Genomic DNA, 21,090 nt, shown 5'->3' with positions numbered 1-21,090 from the left:
TATATATATATATATATAATTGTCATACCTAAAATGTTGCATACTTTAGCAAACGGAGTTCATCACTAAATGGCATAGGTATTGTATGCATTATTACTCACTAAGCCTTTGGATTTACCCTTTTTATTTTTTCCCTCCATTATGTATAATTGCGCGGTTTAGCTATTGTAGAGGAGAATGCCTTCAGATCGAATGTGGTTTTAGAGTTGCCACTGTTTTAGACCAAATAGCGGTGACACTATGTCACCGCTAATGACCTTTTTAATTATTTATTATTAATTTTTCTCTTCTAAATAGTGGCGACCCATAGTTGCCGCTATTGACTCCTCATCAGTGGCGACTTTAAAAGTCGTCGCTATTTTAGACCAAATAACGGTTACATTGACCATTTCAATTACTTATTTTTTTATTTTTCTCTTCTCAATAGCGGCGACCCCATAGTCATCGGTATTGACCCCTCATCAGCGGCGACTTTTAGAGTTGCTGCTGTTTTAGAATGTCGCCGCTAATGACCTTTTCAATTTTTTATTTTTTATTTTTCTCTTCTCAATAGTGGCAACCCCATAGTCGCCGCTATTGACCCCTCATCAGATGCGACTTTTAGTGTGGCCGCTGTTTTAGACCAAATAGAGGCGACATTACCTTTTTAATTACTTATTTTTTATTTTTCTCTTCTCAATAGCGGCGACCCTATAGTCGCCGCTATTTATTGACCCCTCATCAGCGGCGACTTCTAAAGTCACCGTTGTTTGCCACTAAAGAGTGGCGACATTTTGTCGATGCTAATTGTTTTTAAATTTTTTTTTTTAAAAAAATTATCATGTTATTAGTGGCGACTTCTATTTAGTCATCATTAGTAGCCACTATTAGCAGCGACCCAAAAGTCGCTGCTAATGAGGGGCCATTAGCGATGACATTTAAAAGTCGCCACTAATGATCATTTGGCGACTTTTAGGGTCGCCGCTATTTGTTTAGTCGCTAATGAGGGTTTTTCTAGTAGTGTGGGTAGACCTACCCATTCCCTTTGTGGATGAAGTCACCCCAAGAGAAGAGAAGGATGAGGTCACCTCACTGCCTACTTCTTCCATTGGCAAGGGGTGTCGCAACCCACACATGCACGCTACTAGTGGATATGGGGTGGGTTGGGTGACTTTACGCTTTCATTGGCAAGGGGGCCTTGGTGTGTTGCGACCCACCTATCAACAAAGGAGGGGGTGAGGTTGCCCCACTGTCCCTTCCTCCCACTAGTAGACTAGGGTGTGGGACAACCTACCCACACACTCAGTAGCAGAGGGGGTGTGGGGTCGCAACCCACCCATCAACATAGAGCATGGGTAGGGCTATCACCCAATGCCTTCTATGGGTTGTAGGTGGCCACCACTCACCTCCCTTCCCATTCTTCTGTTTTCATTTTCAATATATAATATTGGGTAAAGTCCACTTAATCTCCTCAAACTACCATTCCAATAACAATCTACCCCACAAACTATCAATTATGACAATTTACCCCCAAAACTACCAAAACAATGATAATGTACCCCCCAATGCTAGCAAAATGACAAAATTACCCCTCTAGAATTTTTATTAAGACAAAAATACCCTTAAAATTTGAAGAAAAAAAAATTTAGTATTTTTGTTTTTATTTTAGTAAGGGTAATTTTGTCATTTTGTTAAAATTTGAAGTACATTGTTATTATTTTGATAGTTTGAGGGGGGTTAAGTAGACTTTACCCTATAATATTTTTCTTTCTAGGTTTTTTTTTTTTTTTTTTCATATGTCAAGTTGAGGTGAAATTTCTATACACATGAAGCAATTTTATTTTATTGGGTTTGACGTACTCTTACACCTGGATCCGGCTTGCATGCAGTTAAAAGGATCACAATACATTTGTGGTTAAAAAAAATGAACGGACCAAATTCAATAATAGCAAATGACCTCATACATGAAAGGCAAAACGTTGGGCTGTATCCTCTGTTAACACCTATATGTCACAATTTCCATTAAAAACCTTAACTAATGTATATGAAGGAATCAGTGGTTTGATAATATTGGACCACACATTAAAAAGTGATTTGATCAATTTCAAACCTTAAAAAGGGATTTGATAAATAAATTTTTTTTGTAGGTTAATTTGATAAATAATTAAACCCCTTAATTAAATCTTTACAATATTTTTTCCATACAAGAATGATTGGCTATGAGCCATATACAAGAGTGGAACTAAATTATTAAATCTGTCTTTAATCGTGAGGGTCAGCTACAACCTTCTTAAATACAGGCATTTAAAAAGGCCTAAAACAAACCCCAACCCTGAATATTGTATGGTGGTGTCTTAAAATTGGGTGGACCATGAAGCCACACACAAACTCACCACACATATAATCGAAGCATGTGGACATATAAATTTCAACCCATCTCCCTCAGCCCTCACCAATATTCTCATACTGCTGTCTTTTATATACCAAATAATTCTTGCTTAATTTCCTGTCCTTCACATACGATGACGACGGCAATGTCGAAAGCAATGGCTGCTTGCCTTTGCGTGATGATGATGCTCTGTGGGCTTTTGGTTGAAGATGCAAATGCAACCGCAATCAGCAATCCAGCCATGAAAATGAACGCGGCTCATGGATGCAGGCCACCGCATCCTCAGAATTGTGCACATACACCTGCCAATAAATACACTAGAGGTTGTGAAACTGAGAAAGATTGCCGGGACGGCAGCCACCCAAAAAATCAATGAATATTCTTTTATCTCCTTAAATTATCATCACATTTTTATTTACGTTTCTAAACTTTATAAAGTAACATCAGGACGGAACCCCCATTTTACCATCGTTGCGTTTCTCGATCTAAAATACCCTTGAAGGTATTAAAAAAAAAAACATTTGAGAAAACATTAAGGTGGCTAATGTGAAAAGCCACCTGTTTTTAGTATTTTTAGTTTTTTTTTTTTTAATAACTTTGAAAGTATTTTGGAAAGAAAAATGAAAAAGTGTCGTCTAACTTGACACGCAATTGTACTATGGAACACTGGTGTTATTTTTAAAAATTTAAAGGCATAAATTAAAACATAGTAGCAGTTCAAGGGGCTAAACTATATTTTGCTTGAAACAAAATGAAGAAAGATTGCTGATCGATCTCATGGTTTGAATAAGGCATGAATCAATGGCCCTTTTTTGCAGTGTTGAAATTACTTTAGCAATTTTCCATGCTTAGATGCATGTGATATATATGTATTTTTGTATCTTCAGGCCAATTAATAATAATCTATTTGTTTTATTTTACACCTCCTCTCTCTTTTATAAACGTTAGTTTTTAATATATGCGTACACATTGTAGTTATGTGGATGATAATGAAATTGTCGAACCTTACCAAAAGTCATGGAAAATAATATATCAATAACAAAACCCAATTTTTTCACTGGGTTGTGTTCGTTATGCAGGAATTCAAGAAGTTCTGAACAATATTTTAGTTAATTCATTTGATAAAAATTTTGAGAATTGCAATTTGATCCTATATCACTACAAAAAACTACATGATTTGTAATGTATCTATTGTTCATTACTTTTTGCCACATTACCATTTAGTAACATGTCAATTTGTGAAATGGTAACGTGTTAAATTTAAAAAGTTACTAAATCGAAAACTTAAAAAAAAAAAAAATTTGAAAACTTTACCATTTGGTAACGTGACACATTACTAAATCGAAAAAAAAAAAAAAAAAAAAAAAAAAAAAAAAAAAAAAAAAAAAAAAAAAACGAAAACTTTAGTAACTTGTCAAAGTTGAAACGTTACTAAATGGTAACGTGTCAAATTTGACATGTTACTAAATAAAAAACCTTAAAAATTAAAAATTAAAATTTAAAAAAAATTCGAAAACTTTAGTAACATGTCAAATGGTGACGTGTCAAATTTGACACGTTACTAAATCGAAAACATAAAAAATAAAAAATCGAAAACTTTAGTAACGTGTCATGTTGACACGTTACTAAATGGTAACGTGTCAAATTTGACATGTTACTAACGGGCATTGAAAACACGCGCATGTCCCTCTTTTTCTCTTTTTCTTTCTTCTTCCCTCTTTTTTCTTCCTCCCAGCCGCACTTTTTCTTTCTTCTTTCTTCTTTCTTCTTCTCTTTTCCTCCCAGTAGCTCTCCGTCGTTTTCTCTCACTTACTCTTTCCTCCATCGCCCAATGTCTCAGTCGTGCTCTCTCCACCAAAATCACCTCCAGCCATCACTGTCTCCCTCCAGCAGTACTCCGGCCGCCATACCCTCTGCATCTCGTTCGATCTCCTCTCCTCAGGTATACATATGCATTAATATGTTGATTATGTTGTTGATTTAATCGATCAATCTCTGTTATATTGATTGATTGTAAAGGAAAATTTATGGGTTAGTAACATAGTATGTATGGATGATTTTCGATTATACCCACTTAATGATTTAGCCAAAATCCCTAAAAAATTTCAGAGCTTAGGCTGTAAACCGAAAAAATTTCTCCGCAGTATTTGGGTTGCTCCAAATTCAGTTTTGAATGCTACCCATGAGAATACAGCTCCCTTTTTGGGATACCCATTGGTTAAATTGGTAGATATTGAATAATTTTTGGTTGATTTATGGTGGGTCTTTGTTTTATATAGCCGATTGGGGTGTTCTATTTGCTCTTGCAAAAGCAGATGTGGCCAGGTTGGAGCAGAAAGTTGCAAAACTTCACCATCTGGGTTTGGATTTAATAATTTTTTGCTCTTACCGTATTCCAAGTTCAATTTTTTGCTCTTACCATATTTACTCTTACTATATTCCAAGTTCAAATAATTTTTTTTTTTTTTCAATTAAATTTTGATTTGCTACTGCATGGGTTTGGATTTTTGAAAATCAAATTCCATGATCATGGAATCTGATTTTCAAATTTATTTCCGAAATTTTTTTTTATTAACTTTTTATACTTTAGTAACATGTGAATTTCCGAAATATCAATTTACGCACGTTACTAAATAGTAACATGTCAGAAAATAACACGCCGCACACGTTACTAACATTTAGTAACGTGTCAAGCCTATTGACACAATACTAAAGTGTCATTACTAATCAAAAGGTTTTTTGTAGTGTATGAACACCCCAAATACAGTTAATGATATATATGTATCAAGGGGTAATTACATTTTCTCCCATCAACTACAACGCATTATCACTTTGTTCCCATAAACTGACAACTCTACTATCCGACTCCATCAAACTACCATTTTATGCTCATAACCCCATTTCCGTTAGTCAAATGTGTTCACTCAGACGGTCAACCCATCACTTTGTCCTCATGAATTACAACGCATTGTCACTTTAACCGCATGAGTTAACGCCTTTGACTAATGGAATTGGGGTTTTGGGCACAAAATAGTAGTTTGATAGGGTCGGACAGTATGGTTGTCAGTTCATGGAGACAAAGTGGCAATGCGTTGTAGTTGATGGGAAGAAAATGTAATTACCTCATGTATTAGATTATAGATACATTGCCATATCAAAAGTATTGTTTAAATTCAAAGTCTAATTGAATTGAATTGAACTGAAAAAATATCAATTCTCAAAGATTTTAAATATGTAAGTTTAATAAACTCTAAAAAATTTATAACTCCCAAGGTTTGAAATTCTCAACAATCAAAAATACCCCTTAGTCTAAATTGTTGATTTGGAAGCCTTGATATGGTTTGAGAGTTTTTGTTTGTTTATCCATGTATAGAGCTTGAATATCTGTGTTAATATCTGTTTTAATCTTGTTATTTCTAGTTAGTAGAATTTCAGTCCATATGTGGGGGGGGGGGGACAAATGACATAAAGACAAGGACCGTGATACACAGCACACGGCATGCGTGGCACGCCTGTGCAAACAATTTTTTTTTTTTTTAATTATACAATCTTCTTCCAAAAAAAATCTCAAAACATGTTCAGGTGGGGCCTGGTGGGCATCCAAGTTATGCTGATCAGGACAAAATTGTGGTCAAACAAAGTTGAACTAAATAGAACTCCATTTAAAAAAAATAAATAAATAAAATTATCAATTGGAAGTCTGGTATGACAAAGTTTTAGATGCGAATATAATGTAAACTCCATTTTTTTTTCAATCATAAAATTTGTCCCTTAAAATGAGTTATTCACACTTTGAAGACAATGCCAATTTATTAATTTAATAGATAGTGGCAGAATAGTCTTAACCCGTGCCAGAATACCAATTGAACAATAACTGCAAAAGAGAAAGAAACCAGCAAAGACACTTATCAGAACGTAAGTCAATACTAGCAATATTAATCGAAAAAAGGGACTATTTTCATTGTATTCGGGTCCAACATTGAATTAGAGGACTACTTTCATTGTATCTTTTTCCCTCATTTGTTACCCTTTTTTTTTTCTTTTTTTTTCTTTTTTTTCTTTTTATCCTCGAACAAATTCTACATTACAAAATTTTTTTAAAAAAAATCTAGATATGTTAACTCTAATTAAAATACTACATTTAAACAATGATAGAGTTTTCCTTCAAATTGAGTTCGAAATTTTTTTTCCAATTCAGTCTATAAAAATGATGTGTGTCATTTGAACATGTAAGATGCACATGTTTTTTTAATAACAGGGACAAAGTTAGAATAAATAATATTAAAAATATATGTGCATCTCACATGTTATTAAAAAAAATACACATGTCATTTTTATAGACTGAGTTAAAAAAAGTTCCTCCAACTCAGTTTGGAGGAAAACTCTATCCTTTAAACAAATTATGGACAAAGTTTACTTCTAAACTAGGTTAAAAGAATTTCCTTCAACCTAAACTATAAAAGTGACACGTATCTTTTAAATATATGAGATACACATACTTTTTTAATAATAAGAATAAAGTTAAAATAAATTTTATTAAAAATTTATGTTTATCTAATATATTAATAAAAAAAAATAAGATACATGTCACTTTTAACCACCATCGGAGGAAAACTTTCTCCAACAATTATTATATGGTAATGGGGTTGGGTCTGCTTCTGGACTTTTCCCAACGGCAACGCCAGCACATGCGTAATAACCCACAACCGCTAATTTTAGCACGCTCCATGCCGCTAACATGAACCGCTTCCTATCCTTCGCCAACCCTTCCTATATAAATAAATTCACCAATCAAATTTCCAAATCATTTCATTTAAATTTTGGCTGACATTTCCAACAGGCAATTCTCAGAATATCCGCTTCTCAGACAGACAAAGAGAGTTTGATCCACGCGTGAGGTAAGGTCTTCGAAATTCCATATCTGGGTTTGTTCGATTGTGCATAATTGATTTGTCTCCTAGTTTCCAAGATTATGGTTGGGTGCAAGTTATTAGTTTAGAAATCTTCTTGAAATTGTAGTTTGGTTTATAATTAAGAAATCAATTGCAGTTTGGTTTATAATTAAGAAATCTTTGTTTGTTCATGGTTTGGTTGTATGTATAAGCTGGTGGTTTTGGGTAAAATGAATGATGGGTATGCATGTTTGTGACTCTTTCAGCAAAGTTTGTTCCTTTTTTGTCAGTTTGAGCTGGTTTTCTGTGATTTATGGGGAAAATTTTATGTGGGTTCTTGGTATTTTTCAATGGGTTGATATTAGGAACTAAGGAGTGACTTCAATTTCCATCAAGATTGAAAAGTTTATCTGGGTTTTGTTATCTTTGAGGAACTTGATTATGGCTTTGAAGAAACAATTTTAATGAATTTGGTCTTCAGGCTGTTGGCAAGACTGGTAATTTGCATTGAAGAAGGTGGTAAGAGCACCTTATTTATGTGTCTTATTTGGTTTCCCAAATAGTCATGATGTTTTGGATTTTTTTAATATTCTTGTTGCTTATGAGTTGATTTGCTTAGTCATGTATGTGAATTCCTGTAATTTGAATTCTCGGATTACTTGGAGTGAGTTCATTTTATTTGTCTGTTGAAGCATTTGTGAAAGTTGAAACACGTGTGGTATTTTCTGAAGCTCAAAACCTTGATTAAGCAGCTTCCTTGACAGTTGACTCCACCTCTACCTATTTCATTTGTTGTGGGAATAGAAGATACTGGTAGAATTAGTGTTTCATTGCTTCATCTTTATTCTAAACTCTATTTAAATCTATAAACGAAATGTGGATAGAAAGAATTAGAGAGGCAGACTCCAACTTAATCAGTGCCCCTTTCTGTTTTGTACTCATCCTTATAGAATTTGCACCATTATTGGGGTCAGATTAGTAAACAGTAACAATCTTAGAATGCATTTTATCTAAAAGGTGATGTAGGCTTATTGGTGGCTCTTTGTACATAAAATCTTTCTAGAATTTGTAGATGTTCTTCTTGGATTAGGTGTATAGTTCCACAAAATTTACTAGTCAATGAAGAAATGAATTTTCACACTTTGTTTTTTCTTGGAGCACAGCATGGAAAATCCAGAGAGTATACAGAGTATATCAATTCTATGGAGGGGGAAGAAGTTTACCATAGAAATGAGTTCAGGTGCTACTCTTAAGGAGCTTGGGCTCAAACTGCAAAAATTGACAGATGTCAAAGCGGATACCATGCGGCTGATTGTTCCAAAATCTTCCAACAAAACATCGAAGCTGCTGTCTCCTTTCTCTGATGAGCAGGCATTCTTAAGTTTGGATGAAACTTCCATTACAAAGGTACCATCACCTGCTTTCATTCTATATTTTGTTAACATACTTCAACCATTGTGAAGCTAAATAAGATTCCATGGTATATCATTATTTATCTAATAATTCTGTAGCGGGCTCTATTCAACATCTTTAGGACATGGAAAAATTAATGTCAAGATAGTTTATACAAGTGATCATACTTATGCTTTTGAGATAAGCTACTTGCTGGCAGCTAATCCATGATAAAGTCAAGGATTGAAAACACTTCTGTACATATTGGAGATCCTAATTGTGAATTTACCCATAATCTAGTCTAAAAGAGTATGCTGTCTAACATGGAGAGGGTTTTCTTTGTGCTTGGATGCAGTTTGGTTGTATATGTTCTTTAAGTACAAAAATATTGTGGATATGATTATTATTTTCACTGGGATTCATTTGTCTTTTGTGAAACTGTTTATATGGTGATTCAGTAATATAATATATTCTGAATTTAGCTTGTTTCTTTGAAAACAAAAAAAAAAAAAATTCTAGAGGTGACTTTAGACAACAATCATATGTGAGCGATCTTCTCAATTTGTGGACAAGTTTTATTTCTAAAAGAGATGCATTTAATGCTTAACTGGGGCTGAAAATGGGTTTAAAAGTTTTAAATTGAACATATATAACTGGATTTTACAGAATTTTCCAAATTCTAGGAAAAAATCGGCTGCGTTTTTCATGTTCATCTATTACTTGTATATCTTGAATGACCATTTATCAAGTCTTGCAAGACCATTGATTGCCTTCTTCTTCAATTCAGGGCAAGTCAATCAGAATGATGGGAGTGCCTGAGACGGAGGTTGATGAAGTTCTACAAAGTGCAAAAGCCAACTTGAGGATAGCTGGATTTGAAGAAGAGGAAAAGAGACTGAGGCAGCGCAGGTCTCATGGGCCTCATGCTTCACTGAAGCTTCCACAAGGACCTTATATCTTTTGTGATTTTCGCACACTTGAGCTCCCAGGAGTAGAGGTGTTTTGAATTTCTAATTACTTTTTACCTCATATGGTATGTAGTTTAGATGGATTAGATACTTTGCAGATAAAGAATTGTATGTTCAAAAGTTAAGAGAGAAGGAAAAAAGGAAACACAGAGAAAATTGCCCTCGTTTGTTATTTTCCTTTTAACAAGTCACTTGGTACTGCTATATTTTTAACTATGCAATGTGGACTTGAAATTTTTAGTGCTAAGAAAGTAAAAGACATATTTATACATCAGCCTTAGAAGAGAGAAAATTATCACACTGTGGCCTTTGACAGATCCAACCTGCTGGTATATATTTATGAGGAAGATCCCTTAATTATTAGTTCACGACTTGTTATTAGCAAGATAGAAAATCTGGCTGGTGCACATGTAATCTATACCAATCAAACATTGATAATTTCTGAAATTCACTTGTGTTTGGCTAGTTGCGTATTTTGTAAAGACCATTTTATGCGTTTAATGTGTGAATTGAACAGTGTCTTGGTGATAGAACTTGGCAGTGAAAAATGTATGAAAAATGTTAAGAGTTACGTTTAGATATATTATCAAGATTCACTATAAATTTCTCAGCCAATAAAACAATGCTATGTTTGCAACTTTTTCCTTTATTTTGCATGCAATAATTTCAATTATAGATTTGACTCTTTCAGAGTGCATTAGGCAAGTTTGTCACTGTCATACGTAGGTTGATAGTTGAAGTATGGATTCGGATCTTTGCTTTTCTATGAATTGATATACATAATGAAGAGCACATTTTATTTTATTACTATACATCCTTTGAAGTGAATGTTTTATCTTGTATTTTCCTGGAATATGTGCCTCTAAAAATATCAAGCTTCAATTTCTTGAATTGATCATTAATTTTTTTTTTTGATAAGTAAAAAAAGTAAATAACATCAAACTGTAGGAAAATTGATCATTAATTAATTTGATTGTTACTTGTTTATAGTTGAATCCTCCAGCTTCAGAGGCATTAAAAAGAATGCACATGCTTGCCGCAGATCCTGGAATTATTGCTATTATGAACAAGGTACCTTTTGATGGATTTTTCACACAAAATTGTTTTATTAACTCTCCTTTATGTTGTGGTGTTGTCTCTGATAAATTGTATTTTGATTGTTTTTTAAAAGTATCGTTGGCGCATAGGTATTATGACCGAGATGGCCCCCGTTGGTTATGTTGGCATAAGTCCCAAATGCATTCTCGGTTTTAACAAGGTAATGGCCATTCTAAACAAAAGCATTTATTGGACCTTTATGTTTTCTTTGATTTTTTTCGTCCCTTGCTGACTGTTACTGTCACAGAATCATGGAGAGGAGATATCTCTGCGTCTTAGGACTGATGACCTTAAGGGCTTCAGGAAGTATGAAAGCATCAAGAAAACCCTTTTGCATGAACTTGTAAGGCAGACATGTTAAGTTTTCAGTGCATGAGGTGTAGTGCTTTTGTGTGTGTCTATGAACTGTATATTTAGAAAAAAAGTTCATGCGGTTTATGCATTGTAAATTACTTTGGCTATTAGCCTGCAATTGAGATTGTAGGTATTAGTGTGTGGTTGAATTGGGTTGAACTAGATGATGAGTATTGAAGGAACTCATATTGTTCTTTATTCCTGTCAGGCTCACATGGTATACTCTGAACATGATGCAAACTTTTATGCTCTGGATAATCAGGTAAGAATAATGTGTGTTTATTCATTTTCTTTTCATGTTTTAAGTGTCATTTTGTTTTCAATGTCTTTAGTGTGAGTATTGCTTTACTATGGTTCAATTGAAGTGGGCTTCTCTTGATTTGGCATGCTTGCTGTTTAGTTAAACCAAGAAGCTGCTAGTTTAGATTGGACAAGATCAAGTAGTCATACGTTAAATGGAGTTCGGAATTCAGAACATTATGAGGAGGACTTTATTGGAGACGGTAGTAATTCTCCTAAGAAGCTTGGAGGGAGCACATCAGATCAGCTTGCAAGCGCTCGTGCATCTTCAGTTGCTGCTGCCTATCGCCGTTTAGAAAATGCTTCTGTGAACAGCTTGGTAGGATCTGTGGTTAATGAAGAACCCGACCCTGATGATTCTGGGTTCAATACACATGAAGAACCTGCTTCTATGGATTTGATAGAAAAAGAAAACTTGGATATTCAGAGTCCAAATGAAGCAGAGAGAAAACCTGTTTATGAGCCTGATCCTGATGATCATTCTGGCAACCAAAACAAGCTTGAGCCTGATCCTGATGATTCTCAGGGTGGTGGAACTGTGGAGTCCAAATTTTATCCAGAATTTACTGGAAGCAGGACTATACTTGGACAAGATTTCAGTAACTCTGGGCCGACACAACTCTTGCTGCCTTCAGAAACTAATAGGAAGTTGGGAATCACAAAGTTGCATGAAGAACCTGATCCTGATGAGTCTCAGAAGATGGAGATTCTGGACGGTGAAATTCAAACAATGAAAAACATTGAAGAACCTGATCCTGATGACTCTCAAGCAAATGGAGTTTTTCAGACAGAGCCTGATCCTGATGATAATTTGGTACACCCACTGGGAGTATCTAGAACACAAATCTATGAACCCGATCCAGATGATCAAGAACTACAAAGAATCCATGATCCTGTTACAGTTGTTTGTAGTCGTCTACAAAAGGCCATTGAGATGCTGCGAGTTGAAGTTACTCCTATGGAAGCTACTGCAGTCCTACAAACTCTGTTTAAGATAATTAGGTATACTTGTCAAATTAATGATCTTTCTTTTTATTCTTTCTTTCTGTTTTTTTTTTTTTTTTTTTTTTTGGTGGATGGGGAGTACAAATAGAAATACAGGTATTGGCTCCAAGAACTGCAGAAGTGACTTGCTCTTGCAAGCCCTTGCTCTGACGATTGTTATGAGGCCCCCTTGGATTAGACCAGCATGTCATTGATCACCTGTATATTATTATACTTTATAGAGTTATTTACAAATCTAGAATAATGCGTATCTAATTGCAGGAACGTGATCGAACACCCGGATGAGATGAAATACAGAAGACTCCGTAAGGTAAAATCTCTCTTTTTGTGTGCATGTGTGTATTTTCACCCCTAACCCTTTTTGTGTGTACGTGTGTATTTTCACCCCTAACCGCAACTCATCTGTTGATTATTCAACGTAGCTGGTTCAGACCTCCACATGGTTTCACCCATGATTGCTGTGTATTAAAGTTTGCATCCTAGAATGTCCTCATCAAATATATTTTATTGATAGCTAATGGGTGATGCATTTGCAGGCTAATCCCATAATCCAAAGGAATGTTGCAAATTATCAAGGTATGCGGCTTTTCTCATAGTGACGTTTCAGCTTTATTTAGAAATTTAAGTGTAATGATAAAAGAAAACTCAATGGGGTCGGTATTATGTGAAAAATTCTTGGTAGCTCCCAGATATTTGAAAATTCTTAACTGAAAACTGAACGGAGCTAGATAACGTTGTAAGATTTACCATCTTGTCATTTAGAAATAAAATATATTTAAAAAAGCTGGTCAGGGGAAACACTTATCGTCACGTTTGCGCTCAATGGAGTGTTGCTTTTCAAGGGATAAAATGCATCAGCCAAGTCAACCATGACACATATTGGTTGAATTAAAGCTGGCATGGGATAGATTATGTGAATTTAGAAAATCAAGGCCATTGACAGCTTAGTGAAGTTCTCCACACTCTAAATATTATGAGTAGCAATTCATAGTCGCGTATTGAATTTGAGTCATGTCGAAACATGGGTATAAAACTATGTAGGTCAACCATAACCCTAACCTGACTTAAGTAATTAAATGGATCAAACTCTTTAACCATAATTTTCTAATTTTGTGTTTGGTCTGTGTCAAGGTCGCAGATCGTGCCAAAAATTGTTAACCCTATTGCTAAATACTACCCTTAAGTCCTTAACTATGTCATATTAGTGACCACAGAACTCTCATGCCAGCCAGAAGCGGAGTGAAATTAATATTTACTAGATCTAAGAGGAGGTTAACCTTTCAACAGCTTCATAATTGAGGCTTCCATGCTCAATGGCAACTTACCCGTTTCTGCTTTTTGTGATTACAGCTGCAATGGCGATTCTTTCTTTGGTTGGTTTCAATGAAGACGTGGTTTTGGACGAGATTGGGAAAGCAGAAACTTATCTGGTTTTGAAGCGGAATGATCCAGGCTTATTGTGGCTTGCAAAGTCTTCCCTTGAAACTTGCATTGCTTACTAGTAGCAGTAGGTTGAGAAGCATTATCAATACCCTAACGGTGCCATATATAGATTGTTTATACTTAATGAAATACAGGATTGTATGTTTGGTGTTGTAATGTGTCAAGTAAAGTTTGTAGATAAAAGGATTGTTTTGGGAGTCCAATTGCTGGTATGGTTGCTGCATTACTGTCAATATATCTATGGAAGCTCTTGACATTTATACAGAAATCAATGTTATAAACTTAATGGATAAGTGATTGTAAGTTTTATTTGGAATAGGATCCTCACCATTTCATAGATAAAAGGATTGTTTTGTGAGTCCAATTGCTGATATGGTTGCTGCATTACTGTCAATCTATCTATGGAAGCTCTTGACATTTATACAGAAATCAATGTTATAAACTTAGTGGATGAGTGATTGTATGTTTTATTATCCTCTCCATTTTAAATGAAATTGAGTATCTATTTAGTGTAAAATAAAGGGTTATATTGTAAATTTTGTTATTCAACTTTAATGTTAAGACAATATTACTCCTAATTATATACTAAATTGATACTCTTCATTTCAGTTGAAATGGGGAGGATCTTGTTCTGTTTTATTGTATGTCAAAAGCATTCGACTCTCTCATCAAAGGAATGGTTTTAATTTTAGTCTCGCTTTAATGATAAAGAAAGAAAAAATAAAGACTCAAACACAATTCATATAGAGAAATTAGGTTGTGGCAATGGCCTACTACATTATTTCAATGACGGCACGAGCCTTTTTGGAAGGAGGCCTAATTCGTTTTCTACTTAAGTTGCACAAGAAAGATCCAAAGTCAAATCCTAAGGAACAATGAAGCTTTATAAGGTTTATCTGACTAGGTACAAATAGTTAGCATTTTCACAGACATGTCTATTTTGCTGAGTCTCTCTTTGAGATAGTCTCCAAATCGTTAAACTTTTTGTGCGAGTTGGAATTTACTAGACAAGGACTTTTGCTGCTTCTACTATTTCTTTTTCTTTCTTTTATTTACAACTTCTAATAATTTCTCATGTATTTACATTCTATAAACGTGGGGTGAAAGTCAATGAAGTGCCAAGCTCAAAGGTGAAATTAAACTCTACAAATAATTTCACAAGAAAGTTGTAGGAGCTCCATTAAGAATTGGAATCTTCTGTCCTAGGCTACTCGGAGCGGTTCCGCAACCTTCCTCTTTTAGGTTGCTCAAATTCCTATACAACTTGGACACAAAAATCTCATCCCTCCTTAAACTGTTCATGCTCAAAATACAGACATTTTCTCAAAGTCATTCACAGGAATCGATATCGGATAAGGAAATCCCCATCCCTCCATGAAAGATAATATGCCTCTGTGTCTCTCCAATTATCTTACAGGCCATTGCAGATATGTTCTTTGAAGGCTGAAAATGGGCCTCCCATGGCCTATGGAAAAGCCTCTCTTTGAAAAAAAAAAAAAAAAAATGGTATCGTTTGGAAGCATTTTTAAAAATGTTGCAATTTGAAAACATAGAAAAATCTGTGTTTTTCAAATCATATGCAAGCTAATGCGTTTTTAAAAGCTAAATTGTGATTTTACCAAATGTTTAACTGCGTTATTATAAATTATGTTTTCAAATTGCACATTTGAAATTGCAAACCCAAACGGACCTTAAATCACTTGTACAATGTCAAGAACGAGTCAAAAAGATCTTTATACTTTTGAACAGTAGGATGGAGAAGACAAGGCACCCACAACTTGAGAATATTTCAAATCTTACAAACCAAAACGCTGCGAGTATTTAACTCCCACTTTACATCCAAATTGTGTTAAAAAGAAACTCATAAGTCAGGACTCTCATTTAACTTCTGACCAAGGATCGATCTCGCCAAAGATAAAAGGGTAGGGAAATCAAGAACCATCCATTGGAATATCACTGCAATTTGGGTTGAGTGTATTATCATTACTCCTCTGAATTTGAATCTGGCTGGCTCCAAAAGTAAACTCGTGCGGTGGAACGTCTAAAGGAGGACGAGCAAAAATAGAGGTAGTACCAACATTGCTGAAAGCGGGAATGGAAACTGGATCATTAATCTTTGGGAAGCCGAAGCTAAACGACGGCACACCTGCAGGTGCAAAGACTGGTGGGATGGGGTTCCCAGTAGCAATTGGTCCAAAGATCTTCTGCTCATACTCCTGCAGTTGCTGGGAGACAGCTGCATTAAGAAACAAAGAAATGAAAATCAGAGATTCAGGAGACGGTTCATACTCCTGAGGTTGTTAATTTCAACGCAGATGCATGTTTTAAGTATTTGCAAGACAGGCCCTTAAATGATTAAGGACACTTTATCACAGCATCAGAAAAGGACAGCTACTAATGCAGGAGCTCTCATGCATAATGCAATTTTTTTGAGTAGTTAAAGCCTTTAATATATATACTAAATTGCATGCCGATCCAACACCATCTAAGGGAGGAAGAGAGCAAAATGCTTAAAACGGGGGGTGAGAATAAAAAAGGAGGCTGTAAAAATTATACAATTCAGCTTCAACCCATCCATGTTTTTTTTTTTTTTGGATAAGTAATGTTGATATAAAAAGCGCAGAGGGGCACAACCCAATTACACGGGAGGTATAAAGAAAGGGCTTAAGAGGAAGAAAAATGAAAAAGAAAGTTAGAAAAACTAATCACTAATAGAGTTAACCAAGCAGTCGTCCAAGAGTAAAGAGTATAGAAGAAAAAATGAATAAGTTCCTCTAAAGTCCTAGTGGAATTATCAAAGCATCTAGCATTTCTTTCGCTCCATAAACACCACATAAGACAAAGAAATGAGGGGTGCAACACGAGGACTTCCCAGAAGGTCACCCACTTTAATACTACTCTCGCCCAAGCGAGCTTAATTGCGGAATTCTAATGGGATCCGGTGCATTAGTGCTGGTATGATCGCACACCATCCATGTTGCATTTTTCCAATCCATTTTAAATTCCAATCAGCTTGCATAGATTTTTGTTCTCTACAAATAACCTTTAAAATCATGATCTAGAGGCTTAACGATGTGATAGTCCTATTTGATATTCCATTAAATAAATTATCTTCCACATAACTAAATTTAGCTAGCCAGTTTAGTGCTTACCCAATAATGCAAAACGAATAGTGATATAAGGAGAACTAGAGTCCTCTTACTTAAAATCCTCTAAAATGTGACGTGACTTTTAAAATCACTAATAGATCGAAATTCAATAATGACCATTTCAAATTCAATGGTGATTTTAAAAGCCACATCACATTTGAGAAAATTTTAGGAAGACTCCAGTCATCCTTATATCATTACTGTGCAAAAACAAATCATGAGCATACCTTCAGATAATTCGACAGATGGTCTCCGCTCTTTCACCCATTGGTAACCTTGGGCAAGTCTCCATCCTTTGGACTTCATCAAGTAAGCCATCACAATAGCTGGTGACCTGTCAGGAAAGAATGAAAAAAAAAAAGATTATGTCAGAAACAGACATTCAAGAAAACTAAATCATCCCTGTACGGAGGTCCCACAATCTCCTCATTATATTCCATCGCTAGAAGCCAACTAGGTTTTTCATAATGGTTGGTATGTGATGCCCTACTTATAGCATTCTTGAAGCATTTGTGGCTGGGTGGGTAACAGATGTTGCTATACGTGCTTTCTGTAGGCTAGTTTGAACTTGGGTGTGCATAGAAGAGAGAGAGAAATTATTTTGCAGGAACAATTTACCTATTTTTTCCAGACATGCAGTGCACCAGAACACGAGCTTTGTCCCTTTCACATTGCTCTGCAACATCAAGCATATGTGAAATCAAACTACCAACTGAACTGAGAATATCCAAAAGATGTTATGGTGCAACTGAATAGATCCAACGGTTAACCTTCCATAAATTAGTACCAAATTTTACTATGAGTCACTTTCATTGAAATTAAAACTACTTAAAATTTGTTTAACCAAATTCCATAGCTTCATCATAACAGACTATGAGTTAATTTTGTTTTGCACTGCGGCTGTGATTTTATTGAGTACATTTTAGAACTGTAATTTCCTTTTGTCAATCTTAAAGATATCAGAAATTAAGGGCTTTTCCTCTGTTATCTCTGACTCTCCATTAGCCACTTTTAATCCAAATGCCCCCACATCACTTGACTTACCCCTCTGGGAGGGGATACCCAACTTGATGGATAGAAGAGAACTCATCAAAAGGTGTACCTTGAGCAATGGGAATTCATTCTCTACTTTCGACTTCCTTTCTCTCGCCGATAGGGCAAGTAGCTAAGGGCGGTAGCGAGCTCAAAGTGACAGCAGGATTCATATAGTTTACCGAATAAAAAGAGAAACAAAGATAACATCTTAAAGCACAGAATCAAGAATGTATCTAATGTGATGACAGGAATTATGATGGAGCTGAAGAATGAGTTCTTCAATTCCTATGGCATTTGGCTTCAAGAAAGAAGAGGATCTATCTGAAGATTGAACAAGAAAAGAGGATGCTTTTTACAGAGAATTAAACCTAAAGGAAGACGCATAATAGAAAACAAGTAAAAGGAAAATTTTACAATCCTAACAAAAGAACCTATAAGCAAATGTAAGTTGCCAATGTGATGATGGAACCAATGCTAAAGACTCTAGAAGAAGAAGAAGAAGAAGCAAGACCAATCAAATTCACCTACATCCTGCTATATATATCCCGATAATTTTATACAAAAAATAAAAAGAAGAATTGTTACAAGACAACTACCACTAAAAAAATTCCAACAAGAAGCACATAAGCATCTAAACAAAAAGCAGAAAGTGAAACAACAAGTATAAATTCATCACGAAAGAAATAAAAACACACCTAAAAATTGAATTGCATCATCAAAAGGCAAAGTTTTGTCATCTTGAAGGCAGTGATAGGTGAATGAATTCTTGTAGAGGTTTTGGCAAGCAGGCACCGTCTGCATACATAGAAAAAAAATGTAATATAAGATTCTCAGCCTTTTATTCTACTAGATAACCTACTACAAGATATAAATTTCGGTTTAGAATCATTCTGTCATTTCTCCAACCATCAATTTCATTCTATTTTATTTTTATGAAATTCAACCTTCTCTACAAATGTGTTATGAGATGCAACCCAACATAAGTAATAAGACTCTTGAAACTGATAAGTGTAACTAACCAGTGTGAGAAGTGAACAGCCAAAAGTCCATCACTCTCCAATACACCCTTAAAAGTAAAGGAGCCAAAATCTCAAGCAACTCACTTTTGTTCTTAAGTCTGCATCTCATAAAGCTCCACATACTTTTGTACTATAATCTATAAGACCACCTAGCATTCACATGCAACGTATTAGTCTACCTATTAATGTTTTTTAACTATGAAATAATTACCAATCGTGAGAATAATGAATGGACCTCCTTCTCCCAACACCTTGGGTTTGAATAAACAATCATGATTTGCCATTCAGTTCTATACAAGGCTGCATTGCCGGTTAACTCACAAATCAAATGTTTTCTGGGAGAACCTTATTTAGCTCCATTTAGCCTTCACACTGTTCTTATAGCTTCTTAACCATCTGAGTTGTTTCTCCTATCTTGTCCTCAAATCTTGCTGTTATTTACTTCTTTATATGTTACTTGTTCATCTAACATCAATTCAGTTAAATCCATATAAAGGACATGTGATTACGTAGTTCCCAAGAGATACCTTATAGCTCTATTGTAAACAACTTATAACACTCTTGTAAACACCTTATAGCTCTCTTGTAAACAACTTATAACGCTCTTGTAAACACCTTATAGCTCTCTTGTAAACAACTTATAACACTCTTGTAAACACCTTATAGCTCTCTTGTAAATCTTCATTGACTTTATGTGATCACACAATACTCTCCAATAGCACTCTGTCTCTCCACAACTTCAGATGTCTATCATGAAAGCTGACCAAAACATCGATAAACAACATGACCATTGAATCTCTCCCTGTGCAAAATCATTCAGTGCACTATAAGGTGCAGAGCACCGCTCCCCACTAAATCTCAAGGCAGAACCACTCCGTCACAGATAATTGCCCGCATCACTTGTGACTAGTACACAATCTTCTCTTGAAGCCCCAAATTATCAAAATCATAAAACACAATAAACAAATTACGGAGCACGCATTCAGAAGCCTATTAAATTACAAGGCAGGTTCCTAATGTACGCGTGAAGCATAACACAATTAAATTCAAATCCCAAATTCAATCAAAGTGATCAATTTCATAGAACATTCAAATAGACTAGCATTACCTTAGCATGTAAAACAACAAAAACTTTTTTGATTGACATATCCAAACCAAACATTGAAGTACCCAAAAGAACTTACATTAAGAACGCGAGAGATTCCCTGAGTCTTGAGAAGCTCCGAGCGCGAGGCGTTATCATAACTACCTAAATAAAGAAACTCGGGCAAGATCTCCGATGGAAAAGCGCTGACTTGAATCGAAGATTTCTCCGATGTAGCCGGAATCCGGTGGCCACAAATCCCACAGACCTCTCCTTCTTCATATTTATGATAGTGGCCACAAACCCCACAAGGGTTCTCTCTCTCCCTCTTCCTCATATCCCCAAAAAAGAAAAATTTGGTCGAGGAAAAAGCTTCTAAACAACAAAACAAGAAAGACCCAGATGAGGAAAACGCTTCTAATTCAGGAAACAACGAATACCCAGATTAAATAACATGATTTTAGCAAAGAACGCGAATATTGAAGAGGGTTCTAAAGATTGGCCCTTGCCTAAAAGTGTGCAAAAAGAAAGAGAGTGTTTGATATAGGCAAGCGAAGCTTCTTCTTCTCCTTCCTTGATCAGATTTTGCACTTGGATTTGTCTTTTTCTCCTCTTTTAGGGCGTCACAAGCTTAGCTCTGATCGAGGACGTATATATACACACACATATACACGTTTTACAAGCTTCAGAGTAACAGTACGAATATTAATCACATCTGATAGATCAGAAGAGCTTTAACACAGCCACCAACGTCATCAGGAGGACGTTCAAAAGTCACATAACCACGTGCTATGAGAAACTGCGAGGATTTGTTTGATTAGATTCTTTGATAGCGTTGTGATAATGAACAGTCTAAGTTTCTGTCTTTCTTTTCTCGGTGTCTGGGTTTTTGATCGCATAGGACTTCCCCATTACTCTTTAGGTCTACAACCCATAATTAGCCAATGATTGAGTGCCACATCGTTATAAAGAAGTCCGTCCTA

General features: G+C 35.3%; 2 protein-coding genes and 1 non-coding gene across 4 annotated transcripts; 1 reads left to right on the top strand and 2 right to left on the bottom strand.

The window, feature by feature from the left end:
* Positions 1 to 4,184: 4,184 nt before the first annotated feature.
* On the top strand, positions 4,185 to 14,138 carry LOC132181429 (uncharacterized). 2 transcript variants are annotated; one of them, XM_059594637.1, is made up of 13 exons: positions 4,185 to 4,310; positions 4,648 to 4,693; positions 7,209 to 7,266; positions 8,424 to 8,667; positions 9,440 to 9,649; positions 10,611 to 10,691; positions 10,792 to 10,878; positions 10,966 to 11,061; positions 11,281 to 11,334; positions 11,473 to 12,374; positions 12,639 to 12,687; positions 12,914 to 12,953; positions 13,728 to 14,138. In XM_059594637.1, the coding sequence occupies exons 1-13, from the start codon at positions 4,200 to 4,202 to the stop codon at positions 13,877 to 13,879; spliced, it is 2,130 nt and encodes a 709-aa protein (XP_059450620.1). In that variant the 5' UTR covers positions 4,185 to 4,199; the 3' UTR covers positions 13,880 to 14,138. The 2 variants fall into 2 exon arrangements, with proteins under 2 accessions (XP_059450620.1, XP_059450621.1); XM_059594638.1 differs by lacking the exon at positions 4,648 to 4,693 and having other exon boundaries at positions 4,226 to 4,310.
* A 1,401-nt stretch (positions 14,139 to 15,539) lies between these two features.
* LOC132183131 (protein-tyrosine-phosphatase IBR5) lies at positions 15,540 to 20,636 on the bottom strand. Its single transcript, XM_059596527.1, has 5 exons — positions 20,208 to 20,636; positions 18,700 to 18,799; positions 17,588 to 17,645; positions 17,197 to 17,303; positions 15,540 to 16,056 (listed from the first exon to the last, which is right to left on the bottom strand). Exons 1-5 carry the CDS (start codon positions 20,442 to 20,444, stop codon positions 15,752 to 15,754), a joined length of 807 nt encoding a protein of 268 aa, XP_059452510.1. The 5' UTR covers positions 20,445 to 20,636; the 3' UTR covers positions 15,540 to 15,751.
* LOC132183482 (5S ribosomal RNA) lies at positions 16,671 to 16,789 on the bottom strand. Its single transcript, XR_009440446.1, has one exon. It is a non-coding gene; the product is annotated as a 5S ribosomal RNA (ribosomal RNA).
* Positions 20,637 to 21,090: the final 454 nt, after the last annotated feature.

The sequence above is a fragment of the Corylus avellana genome, chromosome ca5, assembly GCF_901000735.1.
Source record: "Corylus avellana chromosome ca5, CavTom2PMs-1.0".
NCBI classification, from domain to species: Eukaryota; Viridiplantae; Streptophyta; class Magnoliopsida; order Fagales; family Betulaceae; genus Corylus; species Corylus avellana.
Note: the sequence above shows the minus strand (reverse complement) of the source record. Positions and strands in the feature narration are given on the sequence as shown.

What these genes read in the sequence shown, in the direction of transcription:
- LOC132181429 (XM_059594637.1), top strand. Translation starts at nt 4,200, where the DNA reads ATGTCTCAGTCGTGCTCTCTCCACCAAAATCACCTCCAGCCATCACTG. An exon ending in ACTCTGTTTAAGATAATTAG is followed by an intron (nt 12,375 to 12,638) that starts GTATACTTGTCA and finishes ATCTAATTGCAG; the next exon opens with GAACGTGATCGAACACCCGG. An exon ending in AATACAGAAGACTCCGTAAG is followed by an intron (nt 12,688 to 12,913) that starts GTAAAATCTCTC and finishes ATGCATTTGCAG; the next exon opens with GCTAATCCCATAATCCAAAG.
- LOC132183131 (XM_059596527.1), bottom strand. Translation starts at nt 20,444, where the DNA reads ATGAGGAAGAGGGAGAGAGAGAACCCTTGTGGGGTTTGTGGCCACTAT. An exon ending in TGCATGTCTGGAAAAAATAG is followed by an intron (nt 17,304 to 17,587) that starts GTAAATTGTTCC and finishes CTTTCCTGACAG; the next exon opens with GTCACCAGCTATTGTGATGG. An exon ending in ATCTGTCGAATTATCTGAAG is followed by an intron (nt 16,057 to 17,196) that starts GTATGCTCATGA and finishes TTCTTAATGCAG; the next exon opens with CTGTCTCCCAGCAACTGCAG.